At 43.9% G+C, this 21695-nt stretch overlaps 1 protein-coding gene across 8 annotated transcripts in view; it reads left to right on the top strand.

The window, feature by feature from the left end:
• The first annotated feature begins 5982 nt into the window (after nucleotides 1–5982).
• NTRK2 (neurotrophic receptor tyrosine kinase 2) overlaps nucleotides 5983–21695 on the top strand; it is a 210892-nt gene continuing 195179 nt past the window's right edge. For 3 of the 8 annotated variants that reach the window (XM_054185016.1, XM_054185015.1, XM_054185017.1), the window contains exon 1: nucleotides 5983–6320. In XM_054185016.1, coding sequence (XP_054040991.1) covers nucleotides 6112–6320 — 209 coding nt within the window. In that variant the 5' untranslated portion in view covers nucleotides 5983–6111. The remainder of the gene's footprint in view (nucleotides 6321–21695) is intronic. The other 5 variants (XR_008463732.1, XM_054185018.1, XM_054185019.1 and 2 more) reach the window with 3 other exon arrangements.

Genomic DNA, 21695 nt, shown 5'->3' with positions numbered 1-21695 from the left:
TCACTGATTACTGTGAAGGAGGGTTCAGAATATCACCAGCTCATCATGGCCAAGAAATGATTACTGCTTGGACTGCTTTTAAACTGGGAGAAAACTGTCGACCGTCCGTCGGATTTTTACTAAGTTGACATTTGGCACCTATTGAACCCTTGTAATCATAAAGACAAGCATGTCTTCCACCACAAAATATGTGTGTGAAAACAGGCACACAGACAGTCAGCTGAACTGAGGGAGAAACAGTTTCTGTGAACTGAGCAAGCCCATGTGTTTGATACAAACTCAGCTTGAACAGATACCCTTTGACAAAATCAGCAAAACAGAACATTAGAGCCCATCAGCTGCTTTGGGATTCCTGTTGTTGACGCTTTACTGCTGAAGACACCATTTATGTTTGCTGTCAGAAGGTGTCCAGAAGGTGATAAAAGGATAGTGGCAGAATCAACAAGCTGGCCTGCTTGGCTGGCTGCAGAAAGACTCAGAAGAGTTGTGGATAAAACAGACTGAAGTAGGGGTAGGGGCTTGCAGTGACACAGAGAGGAGGCAATCAAGCATGGGGTGGAGGAAGTCGTCCTTTTCAACTCCTTGTTCCAGTTTTGCCTCCTTCGGGATGGTGTTTGCTCTCATAGCATTACCAGAGACCCACTTGTGAAGTCCTGTCAGCCAGAAAAAAAGAGTGCTGCCTTGGACTTCAGCAGAAAAGGGAGAACCATGCTCCTTATAATCATTACTGTTACTGCTCCCTCAAAAAATACTAACTTCTTTCTATAAATGAGGAGGGGTCTTCCCTTCACCCTATGATGTGATTGCTTATTGATGAAAAGGAAGTAGCGCTGCTCTCATAGCAAACAAACTTGACCAAGGGCTGCCAGGAACTCTATGATTAATACCTCCAGCCATCAGACAGACACAGATGATGGCATGAGAGGCTGGGTTAAAGCCTTGCTGTCATTAGGTCATGGGGAAGGCCACAGCTTTGAAACCCTTTGGGGGTATGAAAAGTGACACTCGGTGGTGTGCACGCTACCCCTGGAAGAGTGATTGCCCTTGTGAGGATGTCCTAGGTAGATATCTCAGGCAACATCGAATTGGACCCAACCATTAGACCCTCAGGCCCTCATTTAATTCCTTGTTTATTAGAAACAAGGTAGTTACCGTTAAATTTTCCTTCCCCCTTCCTCTTTATTCCCTCCTTCCCAAAATAAAGAGGTGTGCTAATTTTCTTGAGCACAAGGTGGCAGGATTCAGCTTCACTTCAAAGCCAATAAAAGCTGAACAGTGCTTGAAACAGATAAGGTAAAAACTCTTCCATTATTCAGGAGTGGAAAATCAGCTATGATGAAGTAGCTAGATAAATCTGCAAATAGGTGGAACACTGGAAATAACAAAAGCCAGGCTAGGACACTCAGACAGTGACTCGTGTTTGGAGGAAATTCAGAAAAGGGCTGTGCAGAAGCCGATTTTTGTTATTGAGGGAGAAGATGTGGGAGCTCAGGGAAGAGAGGCAAGTTCATGTCAGAATAGTTATTAGCCCAGCAGATACTGAGTTCATGTGCTTGCTCTGGGTCACAGTGCAGCTCTGCCTCTCTGACCACGGTTCTAGCTTGAATGCAAGAAAATCTTCATGGGGAAAGTTTCATGGGAATCAGGTTATTTCTCGAAACACAAAAAGAGCCTGATAAAATCAGGAGTTCCCATGAGCTGCCCAAGCTCTCCCTCTTGTAACAGCTAAAAATCCCCAAACTGCAAGCAAAGTATAAGCAGTTTATTTCTACGCAGCTTTGGTGTTGGTGTCTAAGACTCATCTTTCTGTATGCACTCTGTTGGACAGGATAGGATACCCTAGTACACACACAAATCATGTGGCCCTTACCTTTTCACAGACTCTGTGGTACAGTTTCTTATTCCCACACCTAAATAAAAGTACTCTCACAGGGATTGAGTTTTCAGCTCCTGCCTCTTTTCTGGAACTCTATGTGCACACCTTTTCAGATATTTACTGTAATTTCTATGCTATGATACAAAGACATTTTATGGACGGTGTATGAGTTAAAGATTCAGCGTGATCAAACTCAATTTCAGGACAGTAATTTCAAGAAAACACTTTGAATATTTCAGCATTCTTCAGATTTTGCTTGTAACGTATTCAGATGAATGTGCTCTCATAACTTTCTCTATGGCAGTTAAAAAAATGGGCAAGAAATGTTTATTGCAAGGGAACAGAATCTCTGGGAGGTCGTTAATTTGTTTTTACCTACCTAAGGCAAATCTGACTCTATTTCACCTGCTTTGGAGAGATGCTCTACTCACCTGCTCTGAGAAGGCTCTATTGCTCAAGATTCAAACATGAATCTTCCTTGCTGTAAATCAAGTGCATTACTTTTTGTTCTATCCATAGACAAGGAAAGAATTTATTGCCTGTCTCTTTGCATACCCTTTTACATATTTCAGGAGTGTTACTGCATTTCCCTTCAGTCTTTTGTGCACTGAAGAATGACAGTTCTTTCAATCTTGACTCAGAGTTCATCTTTTCTAGCCCTCTGATCACACTCTATAGCTTTGTCATATTTTCAAGTCTTTATTCTAGTTTTACCATGTTCAGGATCATATTTGCTCTCATAGCACTACCAGAAGGTACTTGTCTCTAGTGGTTTAGTTGTGGGTCTGCTTTAAGTAATGGTTCATAGGAAGCATTTGAGCGGTTCTTCCCTACTTTCTTTAATCTGCAAGAAAAAGCATAAAAGAATGATGTTACTGTTATAAATAGAACTTAATTATGTAGAAATTGAGTCACAATTTATCACAAAAATTTTTTTGTACAGCTATTCTTTTGCAAATGTAGAATTAAAAGACTCAAAACATCTAGCTGTGCCTGTTGACAGAACTGCTGTTTCTCTGAGTAGGCCAGCACCGGTATTTCTTGGTGGAGCATTCCCTAGCTTTTGCTTTGGCAACTGTGGTGGCCGTTCACTTTCGGTTTGTTACCCTTCCACATTCTCCTCCCAACCTATTTTGATAAGATACTAATTTTAGGGGGGAAATGTATTTTTAAAAGAACTTGGTATTTTACCAGCATATTTTCACACCTGGTGATTTTTGGCATCGTCATGCAGACATCTACGTGGGTAAGTTACAATCCTCCTAAGAAACGATCACTGTACAACTTAGCAACAGTCTTGTGAGAAGTATCTTTGAGTTGTAGAAAATACAAAGTAGCATCTACCGTAACAGGTAATAATACTCCTTTCCAGTGTGTGCTCTAGTGTTATTTAACACTTACCTGCAGCCTTATGATTTCAAGGTCTTACCTGCAGAACTTTACTCTTCCAACAATATTGAATTATCTAGTTAGCCAGTTTGATCCAACCACATGGTTTTATCTGAAACTTCTTTGACAACATCTCAGTTTCCCAGAATCATACAAAACAGACACATAAGATGTCTGTGAAGTAATAAAGTCTAGTATGTGCCCATATACGATTAGACAACTGTGAGCTTATTGTCATAAATCGCTAGGAGAATTATGATGAGTACTTATTGCCTTAAAGAGCTGATGTCTTTGTGTTCATCCAGGAGAGAGAGGCGGGATCAAGCATATGTTTCAAAGTTCTAAGCAGACTTGGCTAGAGAACAACAATGCAGGTTTTGCAGCCACTTACAGGGTTTTGAAACCTGACTTCTGTCCTGCATTAGAAACCTTTCTCAAGGTTTTTTGAAAATGGAATCATATTTCAGTTTATGCTATTAATTTTTCTGTCTTTTCCTCTTAGTCACTTTCCTCCAAATCCTTTAAAAATCCCGAATTATTTTGCCTCTATAAAACTGTTCCATGAAATTTTTATCTTAACTTGCTATCCCCATATAAATATTTCTATTTAGAGAAATATTTTATTGTAAAGCTATTACTGCCCTTTTTCGCAATTTTGTATTACTGGTAGGCAAGATGCCTTGCACTTGAATAATATTTTTTATGGTCCTGCCATGTTTTTATGCTGCTTCTTGTGGCTTTGTTATTCCTTCGGACTCTCTTGATATTCCTTACGCTTTATTTAAATGGACAAAGTGCTGAACTTGGTAAGGACAGGATATATTGAGTAGAAGAAATGTATCTCTGTAACAATTTTACTTAAATTTCAAATAAATTTCGTTTAAATATGATAGCATGATTGGCAATATTTTACATTATGTCTCTTCATCTAGTCTTCACTCTTTGCTTTATAGGGAGGTATAAATCAGTGTTTCAGCTAGGTATGGCTATGACTTTCTTAGCAGATGTTCTCTGAAAGCAAAAACAACCCATCCTGTGACTATGCCAGGCCTACGAATACAGCCAGTAGGAACTGGATTTTTCTGTAGCCTGAGCAAACGCAAAAAGAACGGAGTGTGCTTTCAATTAATAAGTGCCATGTCAAATTGATTACTGAGCACTTTCTAAAAGCGTATTGACTACTTGTTCTGTACCTTTGTAATGAAAACTCTGTAACCTTTCTTTCTTTAATTCACCCTGATTTACTCATTTCAAAATACTCAGCTCACATAATTAGATAAGAAAGGACCGCCACCATCTCTGGATGTAATAGCACAGAGGTAAGTAAACAGCCTGCCAACACGAAGCAAGGGCTGCCTGTCATTTACCAGGACAGAAGAAACACCGCCTCAGAAACAGCAAGGGAAGAACATCATTATTAGGCCCAATTTCCCAGATCAGCCGCTCTCTGCACCTGCGAATACGCGATACACGTATGTAACACTCCCTGCCTCGACCTCGATGCACGGAAATGGCACCTCCTTGCCCCATCCCCACCCCAAAGCGGGCACTGTCCTGGTCCGTAGGGCGGCCAAGGGTTAATTAGCGCCCCCCCCTCCTCCCCGCGCTAATTGCGGCGGGTCCCCCCCGGGGGCCGGGCGCGGGGTCCCCCCGCGTGGCGCGGTGCATGGCGGCGGCGGGACGCGCGGTGGCGCCGGCGGAGCGCCCAGCGGCGGGCACTGCGGCTGGCTCCGCGCACCGGCACCGCTGCGGAAAACCCGCACCCGCGGCGGGTGATGGGTGCCGGGGACACGCAAAACATCCCCGCCGCGGAGCTGTTAGGGGAACGGCAAGGCGTTCTGGGGAAAGAACGAAGCGTTTTGGGGTCGCTCATCCGTCGCCTGACGGGGGTCCGGGATAAACATCCCTGTTTATCACCCGATGGCGAGATCCCGCCCCGGCGGGGATGCCCAGTGGCCCTCGGCAAGGTGTCCCGCTCCGCCCGCCGCGACTGACAGCCCGCACCCGCGGCGGGGCACTCCCCATCCCGCGGGGCGCGGGGGCACGCGTGGATATGCGTGTGTGTGCGTGTGTGTGTATGTGATGTGCGTGTGCGTCTGAAGGCTCAGCCGCAAACTGCCTATTGGTATCTGCTCTCCGGCACCCTCCCTTCTCTCCCCCTCCCCCCTCCTCCCTCCCTCCCTTGTTGCTTTTGTCTTTTTTTTTTTTTTTTTGGATTTCAGGCTCATTTTGTGGAGTTTCTGCCCCTCTCTGCGTCAGCCCCACGTCACTTTGCCGGCAGCTCCCCGGCTTGGGCTGGAGCAGGAGACGGGGCCGCTTTATTATCAGCTGGAGGGAGGAGGAGGAGACGGTGCGTAGAGGCGGCGAGCACGGCGCCCCGAGCCCTGCCGCCGCCGCGGGCTGCGCCTCCCTCCCTCCCCGCCCGCCCTTCCCTCCCTCCGGCGGACAGGGGCCGCCCGAGCCCCCGCAGGTAGGAGCGCAGCCTCCGCCACCTGCCCCCGCCGCTCCGCGCCTTTTGCAGCATCACCGCGGAGCCGCCGCGGGGGCAGGCGGCGCCGCTCTCCGCCCGCCCGCGGGGCCGAGGGCAGGTGCCGCGCCGCGCCGCCGGCCCCGCTCTCGCCCTCCTCCGCCCCGCTCCCGCCGCAGCGCTCGGCTCCGGGCTCCCGCCGCCCCGCCGAGCACCCCCCCCCCCCCCCCCCCCCCCGGCTGCGGTGCGGCTGCGGCGGCGGCGGCGCGCCCATGTGAGCCCCGGCCGCGGGGTGCCCGCCCGCGGCGCGGAAGGCTGCGCAGCCTGCGGGAGCGAGGAGGAGGCCGTCGGGGCAGCGCTGGAGTGAGCGGGGGCGGCGATGGTGTCCTGGCGGCGGAGGCCGGGGCCCGGCCTGGCCGGGCTGTGGGGCTTGTGCTGGCTGGTGCTGGGCTGCTGGCGGGGCGCGCTGGGCTGCCCCGCGTCCTGCCGCTGCAGCTCCTGGCGGATCTGGTGCGCGGAGCCGGCGCCGGGCATCTCCTCCTTCCCCGTGCCGCAACGGAGCGCCGAGGGCGACAATGTCACCGAGATGTGAGTACGGCCCGGGCGGCGGGACGGAGCAGGCTGGGGAGGCTGCGGGAGAGGGTGGCGGGCGGCGGGGGGGAGCGTGCCCCGCGGCGGAGGGCGCTTGCCGGGCGGGCAGATGGGGCGGCTGGGAGCCTGGGAGCCCGGCGTGATTTAGTTGGGAGGCGACTTCCCAGAGATGCCGCCGCGAGCCCATTTCGATGATGAATCCTAATTGCCCCCGGTGCGGTTCCCGGGGAGCGGGCGGGAGCCCCGCGGAGCCGCCCCCGGCCCCCGCCGCCGCTGGGGGCCGCGCAGCGCCTGGACCCCCCTCGTCCTCACCGCTGCGGCGGCAGAGGTCTGCAAGGGCTGCTGGTGGGGTTTATTCTATTTATTTTTTTTACTTTCCCTCCCTCAGTTTCTTCCTGCGAACCGGGAGTTTTGCTGGGTGGCTACCCCCTGCTCCCCCAGATGTCTCCTGTACTCTTTTTTTTTTCTATTAAAAAAACCCCAAAACAAGAAAAAGGAAAGGAAAAAAAAGAGGGGATGTGGCAGATTCTGGTGGAAGGGACCGCAAACTATATTCCCTGCCCTGGCCATAGGCATGCGAGACTGCTTTACCCTTCTCAGTAAGGTGGCTGGAAGGAGAAAATACTGAGTCTGCAGAGGAATGAGCCTTGTGCTGCCTCTCAGCAAGTGCTGGAGGATTAGGAAACCGTCATTAATAGTGAGGAACGTGCAAAAAGTTGTGTTTTTTTTTTTTTTTTCTCTTACCCATGCGTTGCTTCCACCCTCGTTTGCCTGCAGATGATATTCAGTGAGGGAGTTCTGTAGCTGTTCGTGTTCAATCCTGCGTCGTTTCACAGCTCTGTGGTGTCCACATACGTTGACAGAGAAAAGCTGCAAAGGCTCTTGCTGAGCAAAAAATTTTGGATACTGGACTTGTAGATGAGAGTTCTGGGGGAAAAAAAACACCTTCCAAAGCTTTTTTGGTCCATTGCCGTATTTCCCAGTCCCTGTTGTTCCTGAATTGTTTCCTGTGTCATTTTTAATGTAAAAGATACCCGACTGTTTTCCCCAAAATCTATACAGTTTTCTCACTCTTTACATTCTCCATCCTTCTTCTCTGTTTCAGTTTCTTTTAGCAAGAATATAGAAATACCGTGAAATACTATGATTTTAGAATAAATTCTAGCCTTTGGGCTACCTTTCTGCAGTTTGCAGAAGTCAATTTGCTGCATTTCCCCGCATGTGTTTGGGGAAAAAGCTGGAGGCATTCATTTTTACTACTCATATATGGCCTACCTTTGGTAGGTTTTTAGGACCTATGATGAAGAAACAGTCTTTCTGAGTTGTTACAGCAGTTATTGTTTCAGATGTTTGTTTAATATTCTGTGGATTGCTTCATTAAAAAAAAGAAATTGCTTTGAACGATGCATCTTGGCTCATTTTCATAGGTTTTGCTAGCCTTATTATCCAGTACTTTCAATTTGGAGGTAACAGAGCAATTTCCCCCTATAATTTAAAAGGCCAGGGGAGAAAACATATATGTAAATATGTATTCCAGCCATGATTGACTTAAAACATGTCTAGTCATTTTGCATTGATGCCTTTGGTTTTCATTTGCCTGTGTTTTTTGAGCATCCTTGGCTTTACAGGTCTTTTCAGTTTTTACTGTATCATTCTGTGACATTGCATGTTGTTGTGTTTGGTGATCTAAAAATAATTTTGAGTCATGGATTTCTCAGGAGATGCTGTTGCACGTATTTAAGGTGGTCTTTTCATGCGTACTTTTAACATAAAACACAGAGGCCCTTTAATTAGTTTATAGGCATAAATTAAAAATTGGACTGCAGTAGCTGTCACGTTATTTCATATTTCATTGTGGGAGCTGAGTAAACAGCAGATATGTAGGGAAGTGGTTCTAATATGGTAGATACAGACTGTGGGAACATTTTTTAACACTGCACATCTTGCTTTATTCTAGCTAAGAAACAGGTTTAAGAAGCAGGGGCATGGAATTTTACTTGGGAAGCTTCAGGCCTGATTTTTATTTTACGTGTTCGGTAGATACAGGAGCACAATTCCATTGGTCTCTGGTGGAATCACTCTTGGTATAAATAAGAGTGAGACGAGCACAAGGCAATTAATTTCTAGTAATTTATTCCCATGTATTTCCTGAGTGTCTGTTGAAACCAATCCTCATTTGTTGCATATGTCCTGCTCCTGATGGGAGTGGATCCCTCAGTCCTAGGCAAAAGCAGCCACAGGTGCCCAGGGCACATGGGCTGAGTCAAGGTCCTGACCTGGGCCATGTGTGCCAGGAGTGCTGGGCTAATGGCACAGTTTGGGTGGGCGTGTGGCACCCGTGGTGGTGCAGAGGGTTGGCCACAGGCCAGGTGGATGGCGCCCAGGGTGGCAGGATGTGAGTGGGCAGCGAGGGTTTCCCCTTGGCATGGATAGGTGGGAGAGAAGGCTTGGGTGATTGGCTCTGGTAGGAATAACAAGAGCTGCGGTCCCACCCATCGGGCACCCTCTGCCACCTGATGGCCAGGTGCTTTGGCTCTGCTTCAGCCCGTAGGTAAATCGCGGTGTAGAGCTTCATAAACCCTCTCCTCCCAGCCCAGCTATTTCTTGATTCCTGACCGGATACCCCATCCAAATCTACTGAGAGCAGCAGAAAGACACCCAGAGCACTTCTCCATCAGCCCTGGGAGGGCCAGCTGCTGAAACTTGGTGTGGGAAGGCATAAGGGTGTTTATGCCTGGTGCTTTTCTTAGTCATCTTCCTCACTCTTTCCTTCCTCGTTGTTTTTGCATGGTTTTCTATTAAGGTGAATAGAAGATTTTGAAAATTCTGTCTCTAACAAGATTTTGGGTTTGTCCAATTGGCTAGGGTGCTGACGTGGGCTGGTCTTTATCTGGAAAGCATGTGCCAGTGCTAAAATGGCTTATCGTAACAGAGTTTAATCATAATAATTGTTTGGTATTTTTGATATTCTTAGAGATAAATTGTAACTCCAGAGTGAGATCTTGCATTAAAATCATGATCTTAGTCCTTGAAGCTCACATTAAGAGCCAAGGACCAAGAATGGTGGAAGCAAAATGAGCATATAAGTATTGTTAAATCCATGCATTGTAGGCACAATAACAAATAAGTTGTCGCTGGTGAGATCACTCAAGTGAAAATATTAATAGGATGGTAAATGAGTCATTTTTAAAGCGTTCAGGACTTTTTATATTCTCTCATTAAGTAAAATGTACTGTTAGTATATCTCAGTGTTTATGACTCTTCAAAGACTTTGATTTCAAAGTGTCTTCTTGCAGGGCAAGTATATTCCTGGCCTAGTTTCTCAGTTCTGGTACCAAGTCATTAATATGTTGACTTATGATTATTCAGGTGAATGGGGTTTGAAATTAATTGGTGTATTTCAGGAAGGTCTGCTTGCCAACAAAATAGTAGGTGACTTTTAAGCTCTTGCCTATTAAAAGAGAGGTGATTGTGTATTGCGTACATTTCAAAACCACAAAATAAATTTCTAATGCAGTTATATAAAGCACTCTAGAATTGTTAATAAATAAGACAGGATAAGTAATTTATAGAGTGAATTATTTAACAAGTCATGTGAGCTTGTGCTAAAAAAAAAAGCCATGTTTAAATTCATGTGAAGCTCAGAGCTGTTGGTATTTTGGGTCTCTTTCGTTTTAGATTTCTAGGTTGTTGTAGATTTAATATAATATAAAACTGTCTACAAAGCTCCTCAATCCCCCCAGCCCTTTCCTTCTCAAAACAACTCTTGGCTGTGCAGCGTTGCATGGCTTGGCTGGATTGAAAAGTTATTTCTGGTGACTTGAAACTGTACAATAAAACATGAGGCAACAGGCTACGAATTGTTAAAGGGCTTTTGGACAGTGGTGATATAATAGCTGCTTTTAGGAATTTGTCCTTTTTTAAAAAAAAAAATCTTCATTTAAAAATCTGGTAATTGGTTAAGGCGAGTTGAAAGCAAACGTTCTAAAAATCAGTTTTCTAATTTCTAGACTCTAAAAATACTCCAAACATCACGAAGCATTGGGTTTTGCATATACTGGCATTCTTTTTTTGCTCCCAGGAAACCTTCCGCATGTCTCGTTTTGGTCCTTGTCCTGCCGGTTGATGGGGACTGCCAGGGCTCCGCGGGGTCTCCACGGGGGCTGTCTCTGGCTCCTGCTGGAGGAGGGCAGCATCCTTCCGGCTGCCTTGGGCAGGGTTGGGCTGGCAGATCACCGCCTCTCCCTCTGTGTGCCTGGTCACTCGGGAGTTTTAAGAGAGGTTTGGGATTTAGATACTAAAATGAAAGCCATTTGTATGAATTCAGGGATTTGGTCTTGAATACGCTGTTTTCAAGAAGCTTCTGCTTCTTTCCATACTAATGAGAAGACAGAGGGCCCAGTAGTCCAGCCTGCGATATCGTTAGGATGGCATTTTCCAGATTTCTCAGGTTCTATTTTTTCTTTATTATTTTTATGCTGACAGTGTAAGGGAGAAAGTAGCTTAGCAAGATTCTAGATCCCAAATCATTGTAAAGCAAAATCTTTTACATAACTAAACAAGGGCCTTATTTCTCCATTTTGGATTTTGTTTTAAAGTAAGAGGGACACCCCCCCTCCCCAACAATCCCCCATTCTTTTTGGATTACAGTTCTCTCTCTCTTCCCTCTTTGTCATCTGTCACTGCAAGAATGTCTAACAATAAGTCAATGAAGGTGGCCATTCAAATATCCTTGCCCAAGGATTACTGTTAGGTAATGAAGAGTAATAAAAGACAAAAAACAGAGCAGAGAACTCTAAAACTGTCTCAATGCTTTTTGATGTTAGATGTATATTTAGTTTGTTACATATGAAAAACATCTCTTTGAAACCTGTTCTTCAGAAAGTGAAACACAGATTGTATAAATTAATTAATTTACTTGCAGTTCAGAGGGAGAAATACGTTCATAGAGGTTTGAAAGCCACATGCCTGTGCTGCCTGGGATATGAATACACTCCGTTACTGGATGCCGTTTGCGTTTGCTAAGATCTCTTCATGCAAATGTATGTAGGCACATAGCTGCTATTAAAATCAAATATAATCAGGATGCACCTTAATTCCTGTTCGATTGTAAGCCTATACTTTCAGAAACTGCATAAAGCAAACCAAACTACTCCCCCTCCTGAAATATGCATATGGAGATCCTGTTTTTTATCTTAATATCTTATCTTAATAATAGATACTATTAACCATAACATTGCATAATCATAATGGACTTATGGGAAAGGAGCCATGCCATGGAAATTCTGTTGTGAATATGCAATTTTTTTTGATTTTCCTGGAAGAAAATGACCTGCCTTGAGTGTTGATCATCGACAGAAGTTATAGCTGAAGTTTAAATATATTTAATACCAATTCAGCTATTCTTGTTTCTGGCTTGTGTTGTCATTGGTAGCATACATTCTTGAAGATCAGATTTCAGGTCAATATGCTTTGGTTCCTAGACAAGGCCTGAAGAAATGAGTTTTTTTTTTTTTTTTTTCAGAAATAAGAGAAAGTGGAACAAGGCAGGCCCAAGGCATTTTCAGAAGCAGTTTAAGAGATCGTAATCTCTGAATTGTGTGATTTCAACCAACCTTTTGCTAATAAGCCTGCTGGTCATGATCCAGTGAGGTACTTAGATGCCTTTTATTTCAGGGGGAAGCAGAGGCTGAGTTTCTGGCCTTGTTTAAGTCACTGTCAAAACTGGATGGAATTAGCGTTTCACCAGAGTAGAGTAGTTTAGAGGACACATGCGAAGGATGACAAGAACTTTGATTCAAGCATTTTGCTGCCTGTTTTAAGTTTGGAAGAGAAGGGGCCTGTTGCTCCATTATTTGATGTGTTTTTGACTTGCAGCTTTTCTTGGATCTCAAGCGTTTTCTTACTGTGTGAAGACTAAATATGTTGAGGCAAGAGGAAGTTGAGCATTTCACGGGGGTCTTTTACAAAGGTTTAGGTAATTCTGTATTGAAATAAACCTGCACCTCCATATGCAAAACAGTAGCAGCCGCAGTCACTACAGGAGCTTGTGCTGGATCCATAGAGGATATATGGTTCACTGTATATAGTTGTCTGATGTATAAGTAACAGAGGGGCAATGTATTAATCAAAGTCAGCCCATTACTGAAACAGAAAAGCAGCAAAATGGCAGCACTTCTGAACTCTTTATGGAAGAGTCTGTCGACAGAGCTCTAGTTGGGCTGTTGTTCCTCTTGACAGCTGAGCCAAAAGAAATCTTCCAGTTTTAGATTTAAACAAAATTGTTTTTACCTTTTTTATTGCCTAACCATACATGTAAAAATAATTAAGGCTGTATTCAGCAGATATCCTGTGAAGCGCGGATGTCCCATATTGCACTATCAGATGTGGAATTCCATATGAAAAGTGTATTGGACGTGACTTTTCCCATTCTTTTGTAACAACTGTCTGATTTTCTGAATGCCAGATGGCACAGCGAGCACACACAGATAAATCATGTGCACATACTGGGCATGTCAGAGTTAACTGGGCATGAACTTGGAGACTTTTTACAGCATGTGCTACGGGTATCATGCACTGGACTTGCCAGTCATGTCTGGGACTGTCCCAGGCTTCAGCATTTAAAATCTGGCAACTCTGTACCAATGAACAGTGCAGCAAAGGCACTTAACTCAGCTGGCTGCTCTCCGGCCAGCAATGGAGAGCTGGCTTCTCCAGAGGAAGTGATTCAGGAGGCTATATTAGGTTCCTACTGCAAATTACCCAATGGAGGCATCCTCTTCTCTCTCCACTGAGTATAAGAAAACCTTGGGGACTTATTTTACTGGGATGAGTGGAAAAAGCAAGACTGTCCTTTTAGCTAGCAGGGTCACGCTGTGAGGTAAGATGTTTGTGTGGTCCCAGATGAACCATTTCAGCAATGCATGTGGGGAGCTGCTCTGCTTGAAGCAGAGCATGGGTCTGAACCAAGGTCTTGCATGTCAGCATCTTAACTATTGTCCTGTATGGTGTACAGATGTGGGCTTGCCTGGGTTCTTCCTGTCTGAGTTGCCTTACTTGGCATGGAGTATTAAAATGTGCTTTTGGGTCAGAGAGCAGGACAGACTGTTTAGCTAAGCGACTGTGACGCTTATTTGTGTAGTGAGACAGCTGGATTCTGCTCCTCTTCCACTGAGTGTTCAATTCTGGCAAAAATTAAAACAGCACAAGCAGGTAAGGTTGAGACTGACCTCTCTGAGATTTCTTTATAGTACAATACCTTCTGAGAGACTGGGATCACATTCCCTTAGGAGAGGAAGGAATTGAATGTGGTACTGGAGATTCTTCCAAATCTGTGGTCTTCTACCTGACTGCCGTGGTTTTGGCCAAATTGGCCAATGGCCGGCGACAGATGCTCCACCCCCTCAACCTCTCGCACATGGAGAGGAGGAGGAGAAATAAAGAGATTTACAAGTTTAGAAGGAACTAAACTACTTTAATGAAATATTAATAATAAGATAAAAAGGAAAATAATGAAATAGATACAGTATATACAAAACCGTACTAAGCTCCCAGGATGATGTCACTGGCAGGCACCAGGGAAGTCCCAGAGTGGACTCAGTGATGGGTGGGAACTGGATTCCACAGACAGAGTCAGGAACACACGGATCGGGATCAGAGGCAGATGAACAGGCAGGGTCCTCCTCGGACATCTGCCATTGAAGAAAGAGAGCTGACCCTTTGATCCCTCAGCTTTTTTACTGAGCTTGGGGCAGATGGGATGGAATACCCCTGTCGGTCAGTTCTGGGTCCCCTGTCCTGTCCGCTCCTCCCCGCAGGTGGGACCCCTCTGTGCTTTTCCGCTTCCACGGGGGCAAGTGATGAAATTAGCTGCCCTTGGTTGTTATAGCAATAAGTATAAGCAAGAGCCTCTCTGCGTACCATTCCTTGGCACAAACTGTCCTATCACTCCGAACGAACCGTTTGCGACACAACGTGCTGTTAATTTCAGAGAGTTAGAAGAGGCCTAGCTAAGAAGTAAAATTGCTGATCAGAAAGTTGGTTCTGTTTTACCCTCAAACCAGGACACTCACACAGACATGTCTTCTTTTTTTTTTTTTTTTTTTTTTAAAAGAAAAAAACAGATGAATCTATTTGGTGAATATGGATCTAGTTCAGGAAGGTGAAATTTTTTCCCGGCCCCCCTCGCCCCGCTGTGTGGATGAATAGTCTGTTGCATGTTAATCTCCTACCCCCCATCCAGTCTGGCCTCTTCCTAAATTTTAGAAACAGGTTTTCAAACACATTATGCATACTGTGATCTTCACCTGGTAAACACATACACTGTACCCTCCTGCTGGGAGCCGTTCTGTTGTTTTTGTGGGACTGACTATGTAATGTACTTAAGCATATGCTGAAGTATTTTACAGTTTAGAGTGGTAGCAATATAAGTATCTTTTGAATAGTGTGTATTGCACACATATTTGTACATATGCACAAAATTTTAAACTTTTCAGGTTATATTCAAATAGATTTACAAACATTTTGAATTGGTGCAAATCCACATGTGACATCAAGGCCCCTAAACAGAAAAATACTAGTGCTGGAGACTACTTCTGCAGATATCACTGCAGATCCCGGACCATGTTTGTGTGCAGCCACTGTCTTGTTGCCTGGAGCCTGTGCCACTTGGGGGATTTGGACCCAGGTGTCACAGCTGCAGAAATAGATACCACTTGTTCTGGTGGTGGGTGTGAATGGAAGAATGACTCTGTCAATCTTCCCTGCCCTGAACATTTCTTGCAACGCTCGAGGACATTCCTGTTTGCATGGAGGCAGGGCAGTTGTTCCTTCTGTTTGCTTGGTCTGGTTGTCTGCATAGTTTTTGCCTGGTGTAGAGCACTTCTGCATGTTCTTACAACTTGTATTGCACAGTTTAACTTGAAGCAGTTTTGCACTTCACAGGGAATATCTGAAATAAAAGGTTTAGGAGGTGAGAGTCCTAATGGAGGTATCATTGAAATGTCTGCTTGAGCTTGGATAATTGCAGGTGAATACGTCGCCTTCACCACGCACACCCTGGGGCAGGGGGAGTGCTGCAAAGGTGCGTAGGTTGGAGGAGTGCTGAAAGGCGCGTGCAGTGATGTGCTGTAGTCGTGAGAACCGTAAGGAGAAACAGGCTGGCGGATCAGAAAAATATTACTCTACTCATAAGCAGTGGCAGGGTCAAAAGCTGTAAAGGTAAATGAAGAATGCTATGAAAGCAGTGGTGGGTAAGGAGAAGGCAGCTTTGCAGAAATACTGAAGAAATTTGAAGACTACTGTAGCAAAAGATGTCTCCTTGTGACAGAGGTGAATGCAGGGCGAAAGCTTAGCTTGAAGGAAAAATGGTAGAGAATGTGATCTAAGACTTGAAATGATGTTAAAATGGAAAATTAATGCTTACAAAAGAGTATCTTTTCCTAAAGTATACCAATAAAGACATCCATGAGTAAGTTTTTAACTAAAGTTGATGTCATGGTTTCATCTGGGGCAGAGTTAGTTTTTTGCTAGCAGCTGGTGTAGTACTATGTTTTGGACTTGGGATGAGAAGAGTGTGACAGCACACTGGTGTTTTTGGTTGTTGCTAAGCCACCAAACCCTTTTCTGCTCCTCACACCGCTCTGGCAGTGAGCAGGCTGGGAGGGCACAAGAAGCTGCGAGGAGACACAGCCAGGACAGCTGACCCCAGCTGACCAAAGGGATATTCCATACCATCTGATGTTATGCTCAGTATACAAAGCTGGGGAAGAAGAAGGAAGGGGGGGACATTTAGAGTGATGGCATTTGTCTTCCCAAGTAACCATTATGCATGATGCAGCCCTGCTTTCCTGGGGATGGCTGAACGCCTGCCTGCCCATGGGAGGCAGTGATTGAATTCCTTGTTTTGCTTTGCTTTGCTTGCGTGCGTGCTTTTTCTTTACCTATTAAAACTGTCTTTATCTCAACCCATGAGGTTTTTTTCTCACTTTCACTCTTCTGATTCTCCCCCTGCATCGTAAGAGAGAATTTCCCAAAAATCGAACTGGCCAAGTACAGAAACATGGAAAGTTATGGAAACAGTGGCAGCAATGTGACAGTCAGCACGAGTATTAGAAATACTCTGTATACCGACAAATGTGCAGGAAGTGTAATAAACACATTATTATGTTAATATATGCAGTGCAAGTAAGAAACTACTTATATTAAGTGAACAACAGGATTCCTCAAGTAAAGAGAAAGTGCTTTTTTTAGGAATGCTGATGGAAGAAGCTATAAATTCAAAAGATTGGCCAATTAAAATGAGGAGAAATGGACTGTACAAGACAGAGAACAGAATGGAAATAAATGTGATAAAAGAAAGTGGAATAGGGAACTGTGAAGAACACATAAATGTGGAAGAGTGAAGACTGCCTCTGAAAGGCTTTAGCAAAGAAGCAATTTTAATGCTGTTGAAATGCTACCTGAAAAATGCTAATGTTAAATATAAATAGTAAGGCTGATGATACAGAAGGTGGTAACCTGTTCCGGGCCTAGAAGAGTGTGGTGAACATCAAGAGAGTCAATATCATGGAAAGTCAAAAAGACAACCTATAACGGTTTTGGAATGCTTCAGTAGCATAATATAAAGATGTATTCATGTATGTCTTCCACGAAAAGACAAGATATGCTTGGAGAAGACACAGATCTGTGGTCAAGGAAAGAAGCTAGGAAATCAATTGTGAACCACAGCAGCAGATGGTATCATTTGAAGAATGGAAAAACATCTACCAATTGGGTTCTCCATGAAGTTATTGCAGAGAAAAAGGGTAGAGATTATGACCATATGTAGGCTCTCAAGACTTAAATAAAAACAGAAGAAGGAAAATTTTTGCTGGCTATGGAAGGTGGAATATTGTTTGGGATGGCAGGAGTCAAATTATTCAGCAAATTTAATGCATTAACAGGATATAGAGGGATTTTCCTGGATAGATGGCATCAAGTTTTGCAGTTTCACTCCATCGTTTGGAAGTACTACATTTTGATCTGTATTTGGCATGAGGTGTATTGCGTGCAGTGAATGAGACAGCATGCACTGTCTCAGGTGCAGCAGGTACAGACATATATCTCGATGATCCAGTGAATATTGGAGCAGATTGAACAGAGTATGTGACATTCCAAGAGCCTGTAGTTTTAAACTGAATAAAGACAACTATTAATGTCAAACAGTGAAAATAATATATGTGGGAGGGAAAACTGACCTCAGAGGGAATTTCTTATGTTGAATCAGAGAGTCAGGGTATATATGTAAAAACCTGAAGATAGGAAAAAGACTTAAAATGTTGTGAAGCATACTCATTTATGTCAACAAGTGCTTATCTAACTCTGAAGCATATGCAACTCATTTAAGATGTCCCTTCCACTAAGTCCCTGTCTGAGCATGGGAGCCTGGAAAGAAGAGAGTTCAAAGGTTTTGGCATCAACTGAGGTGCTTTAATGTTTTAATTCACTGGGGGACCTAAAGGATGGTTAGGAGCAATCTTACTGTGCTGTTATGGAACTGGTGTTTTGTCATTCTCATTTGCATCAAGGCCAGTGACGGCTACAGAGGTGGTGTATGGAAGTGCTGAGAAGGAGGGTGGTTGTGTTGCTAGTCTTTGAAGAGTCACTGCACTAGGTGGTTCTGTAGGAGAAAGAAATGTCACATAGATTTATTTGTATTTATTCATTCCTTTGAGATGCCCTTTCTTCCTTGTGAGCCAAATATTTTTTTTAAAAAAAGATTAATCTTATGTCTGCTTTCTGTTGAGAACTAATGAAAAGCCACATTCGGTACTCCCCTTTTGTATGTTATTTAATGTGTGATTTTTAGTGTATATATTATAAGGGGACTGTACAGGAATTTATGCCTCTTCCTAACAGTCTGAAGAGATGATTTCATACACACTGGATGAAACATAGTTTGTAGAGAAGTATAAGGTCAGTGATTAAGACATATCTTTCTGAAGAAATAGGTTATTGTCTGGCCAGCTGGTACTTTTTTTGACTATATCAAGGAATATCAACATTTCCAAACTATCTATGCTACCTATCCTATCTTTGCTAAGGACAAGCTAGACGGTAGCTACCAATTGTCCTCTGGAGCAATGTCAAAAATTGATGTCTTGGTGAAATATCAAATGTACGAACCTCATGGAGCTAAAGGTGGAGGACAGGTCTCCGAATGGAGAAGATGCTTTGCATGCGTTTTGGGGAAAGTGGTTCCGAAGGTGGAGCTCATCAAGGGCGTGAATCTTAAATCTGGAAAGCTGCATGTAATGTCTTGAGACTTTGCTTGATTTGGTAGCGTGCTATTTGAAGAGAACAGAACAAACACCTTGAAGCCAAACCAGAAACGTAAGTAAGCCCAAGGGTGCATTATATTCGGTTTTTCCTGCCTCCAAATATAGTAGCTGTTTCCTTAAACTCTGCATTGCAGACATACTCATTTATTTTTACTTTTGCCTTCGTGTTTGCATACTGTAAAGAGGGAACTAAGGTTGGCTGGCAAACCGTGGGCTTTCCATTTCCCAGGGAGTTGTAGTCATAAGCAAGAGTATGGATTTGCTCCTGCAGTGCCAAAACAAGATTGGGATCTCCAGTGAATTCCCACTTTCTCCTGCTTTAAGCTGGTGTGTTGTCACTAGTTGTTCAGGATGATGGCTTTGGAGAAGCAATTCCCAGCAGCAACTGTGTGCTACTAATTGGATACTACTAATTGGATAAGCATAGTATATTGGCACGGAGCACAATGTCTGGGCCCCGCTGTCTCCTGGCAGTTGATGCAGCCTCACATCAAGAACAGGGAATTCTCGAAGGTAACTCTGATCTGTGACCTTGGCTGTGAGATGCTGAGTTACAGATCGCCCTGAATGTGCACTACCTCAATGTTGGGTATGGGTAGTGAAGGATTTGCTTAAAAAATACATGTGTCCATGACTGTAAAGAAAGATCCCAGAGTTGATTATGTCAGCTCCAGAGCTACTGTACTGCACGTGGAGAGCTACCTCCTGTAGTCTTCTGTGACTCATGTTTAAATACTCTAAATGGGAGGAAAAAAACCCCTCAAGGATGATTTAAGGAGCCTGTGATAGCGGCAATCAGTTTTTCACAGAGTGATTCACTGCTCAAAAAAAAAAATACAACTACAGCACTTGCTCAGAATTTGTCAGGAGACACCAGACAGCCAAGGAGTGGAGCACCTGTTTGTAAAACTGGTGAATCCTAGGTAAGTCCACAGTGGACTAACTTGACACACTGCCTCATTCCCGGTTTACGGCATGCTCTTTTAGCAGTAGAAGTTCTGTGTCTTGAGGTTGGCCTCATGAAATCTGGCACTGATGGTACCAGATGGAGACAGCAAAATATATCTTAAGAGAACATGTCGCTTGTAGGTGTCTGTATCATACTCATTGCTTGCTGTTAGAGTTTCCTTCCTAGGTGGAGCTTGGTCCTGTGTAGAAAGATTTCTTGGTTGAGCGGAGATTATATCATTGGTCCCTACATCTGTCTGAAACGTGGCATTCCTGATATGCAACGTTGTGTAGCTCTATGCTTCCTTTTCAGACTATGTGAGTTCACACCCCTCGAGCATTATTTTAAATTTGCTTTCAGAGGGGCTGCAAATGAAACCCATTTGTATCTGCCAAGTTTCATCAAGTATTGTGTCAAGCTTACAAATTTTGCATGATTTTGATGCATAACCATAAATCAGCCCAGGTGTGTTGAAAATGTCCCTAAGTTTGATGAACTTGGTCTGACATTTGAGTTTGTAAGAAAATACAGCACTAGGGAACTTTGCAGTGTTTAATTGTCGATATTACCATACAGCTCTCACAGTAGTGTAGACTAGGGACATACGTGATCTGTCATTAAATGGTAGTTTATCTATTGACAGTTCAGTCTCTGGAGTGTACTGCCTTTTCCCTAAAGATTTAGTGAAAAATGAACTCGGAGTGTAAAGTTTTCCCAAAGTTCAAAACCATTTCACCAGGGAATGTTTATTAATTTTAAAAACTTTTTTCTCAGCTGTATGAACCAGAGCTAAACATATAATTGATTTATTTTTTGGAGTGTTAAGAAAATATGTTTCCCATAAAGGGAGTTTTCTGGCAACAGAAATACTTCTCAAGCTGAATTACAGTGTTGTTTACTTGCATCTATGTTGTTAAGACTAGTGCGAGCTAGTTTTCCAGCATGTCCTTATAGCTCCAAATGGAGCAGTATACCTTAGCACATATTAATCCCGAGGAAATAGAGTAAATCACGTAAGTTAGGAAGGCATGACCAGTTTTTTTCAGGTTAAGGAAAAGATTTGAAAGTTAGACTGAAATCCTTTTTTTGAGGTATTGAGGCACAAAATAATCTAGACTGCTTTAAAGAGCAAAACCTGCTTTCTCTTGATGCTCTTGCAGTCTAGAGGTTGCTTTACTGACTCTTAGGCAGCTTGTATCCATAGTCTTTCATATGTGTGAAGAGCAGAAGTGAAGACCACCCTCTTAAAGGAGAGCTTATTTGGAGGAGTTAACTCTTTTACAATAGGATTTTAAAATATCATTTCCAGAATGTTGCAGAAGTGGTGAAGTATGAGTGTGTGACATTATTCAATAGCTGCTGGAGTGTGCTGAGATAAACGTGTTATTGTAGGTTGCAATGTGCCGTCAGTAGGTGTGTGATTCTGAATGCCTTTATTAGAATTCATCAGTAGTTTACAAAGGGGAGATGAAATTAAAGGCCTGAAAACAAATACTATTTACTGATGACTCACTGAAGGAGAGGCAGAATGCTATATTATAATCGAGCGAATAGTATTGTAGGCAGCTGAGGGTTTGGTTTAGAGGTGGCAATCGCTGTTCGTGAGCCGATACGTGTGATCCGACGGAGTGCTATCCAGCCAGGCTCTGGCGGTGCTGCGCTCTGCTGTGGTGTGCAGCGGGAGCTTCCAAGCTCCTCACGTGACTTCAGCCAGCCATGAGTCAGGATGTTTTTCTTCTGTGCTACAATAAAAATGTTCAGTTAAAGAACAGGGTGGATATTCTTAAGGACAGGCAGGCAAATTACTTTTCTCAGTGTCGCCCACTGCAAGTCAGAGCTTTTAGAGTATTAATGTTTGATGATAAGTAATATCAAGGTAGAGTAGTTGCGAAGAAGGTAAAAATAGACTTCAGTTAGGGAGAGGTTTTATTTCAAACCTCCCTCTAAATTAAACAGAAGAACAACTTCCCTTTACAGTGTACAGCTACAGTCATCATACTGCTTTCTTTCTCTCTGCTATGAAATAGCTGCAAAGGCTTAACTTAAAACAGACTTGTTAAGCAAGTAAGGAAGTGTAAGAGGAACGTGACCTGCTTGTGGTAA

This window comes from Rissa tridactyla, chromosome Z (genome assembly GCF_028500815.1).
Source record: "Rissa tridactyla isolate bRisTri1 chromosome Z, bRisTri1.patW.cur.20221130, whole genome shotgun sequence".
NCBI classification, from domain to species: domain Eukaryota; kingdom Metazoa; phylum Chordata; class Aves; order Charadriiformes; family Laridae; genus Rissa; species Rissa tridactyla.
This window is presented reverse-complemented; position numbering and strand designations above follow the sequence as displayed.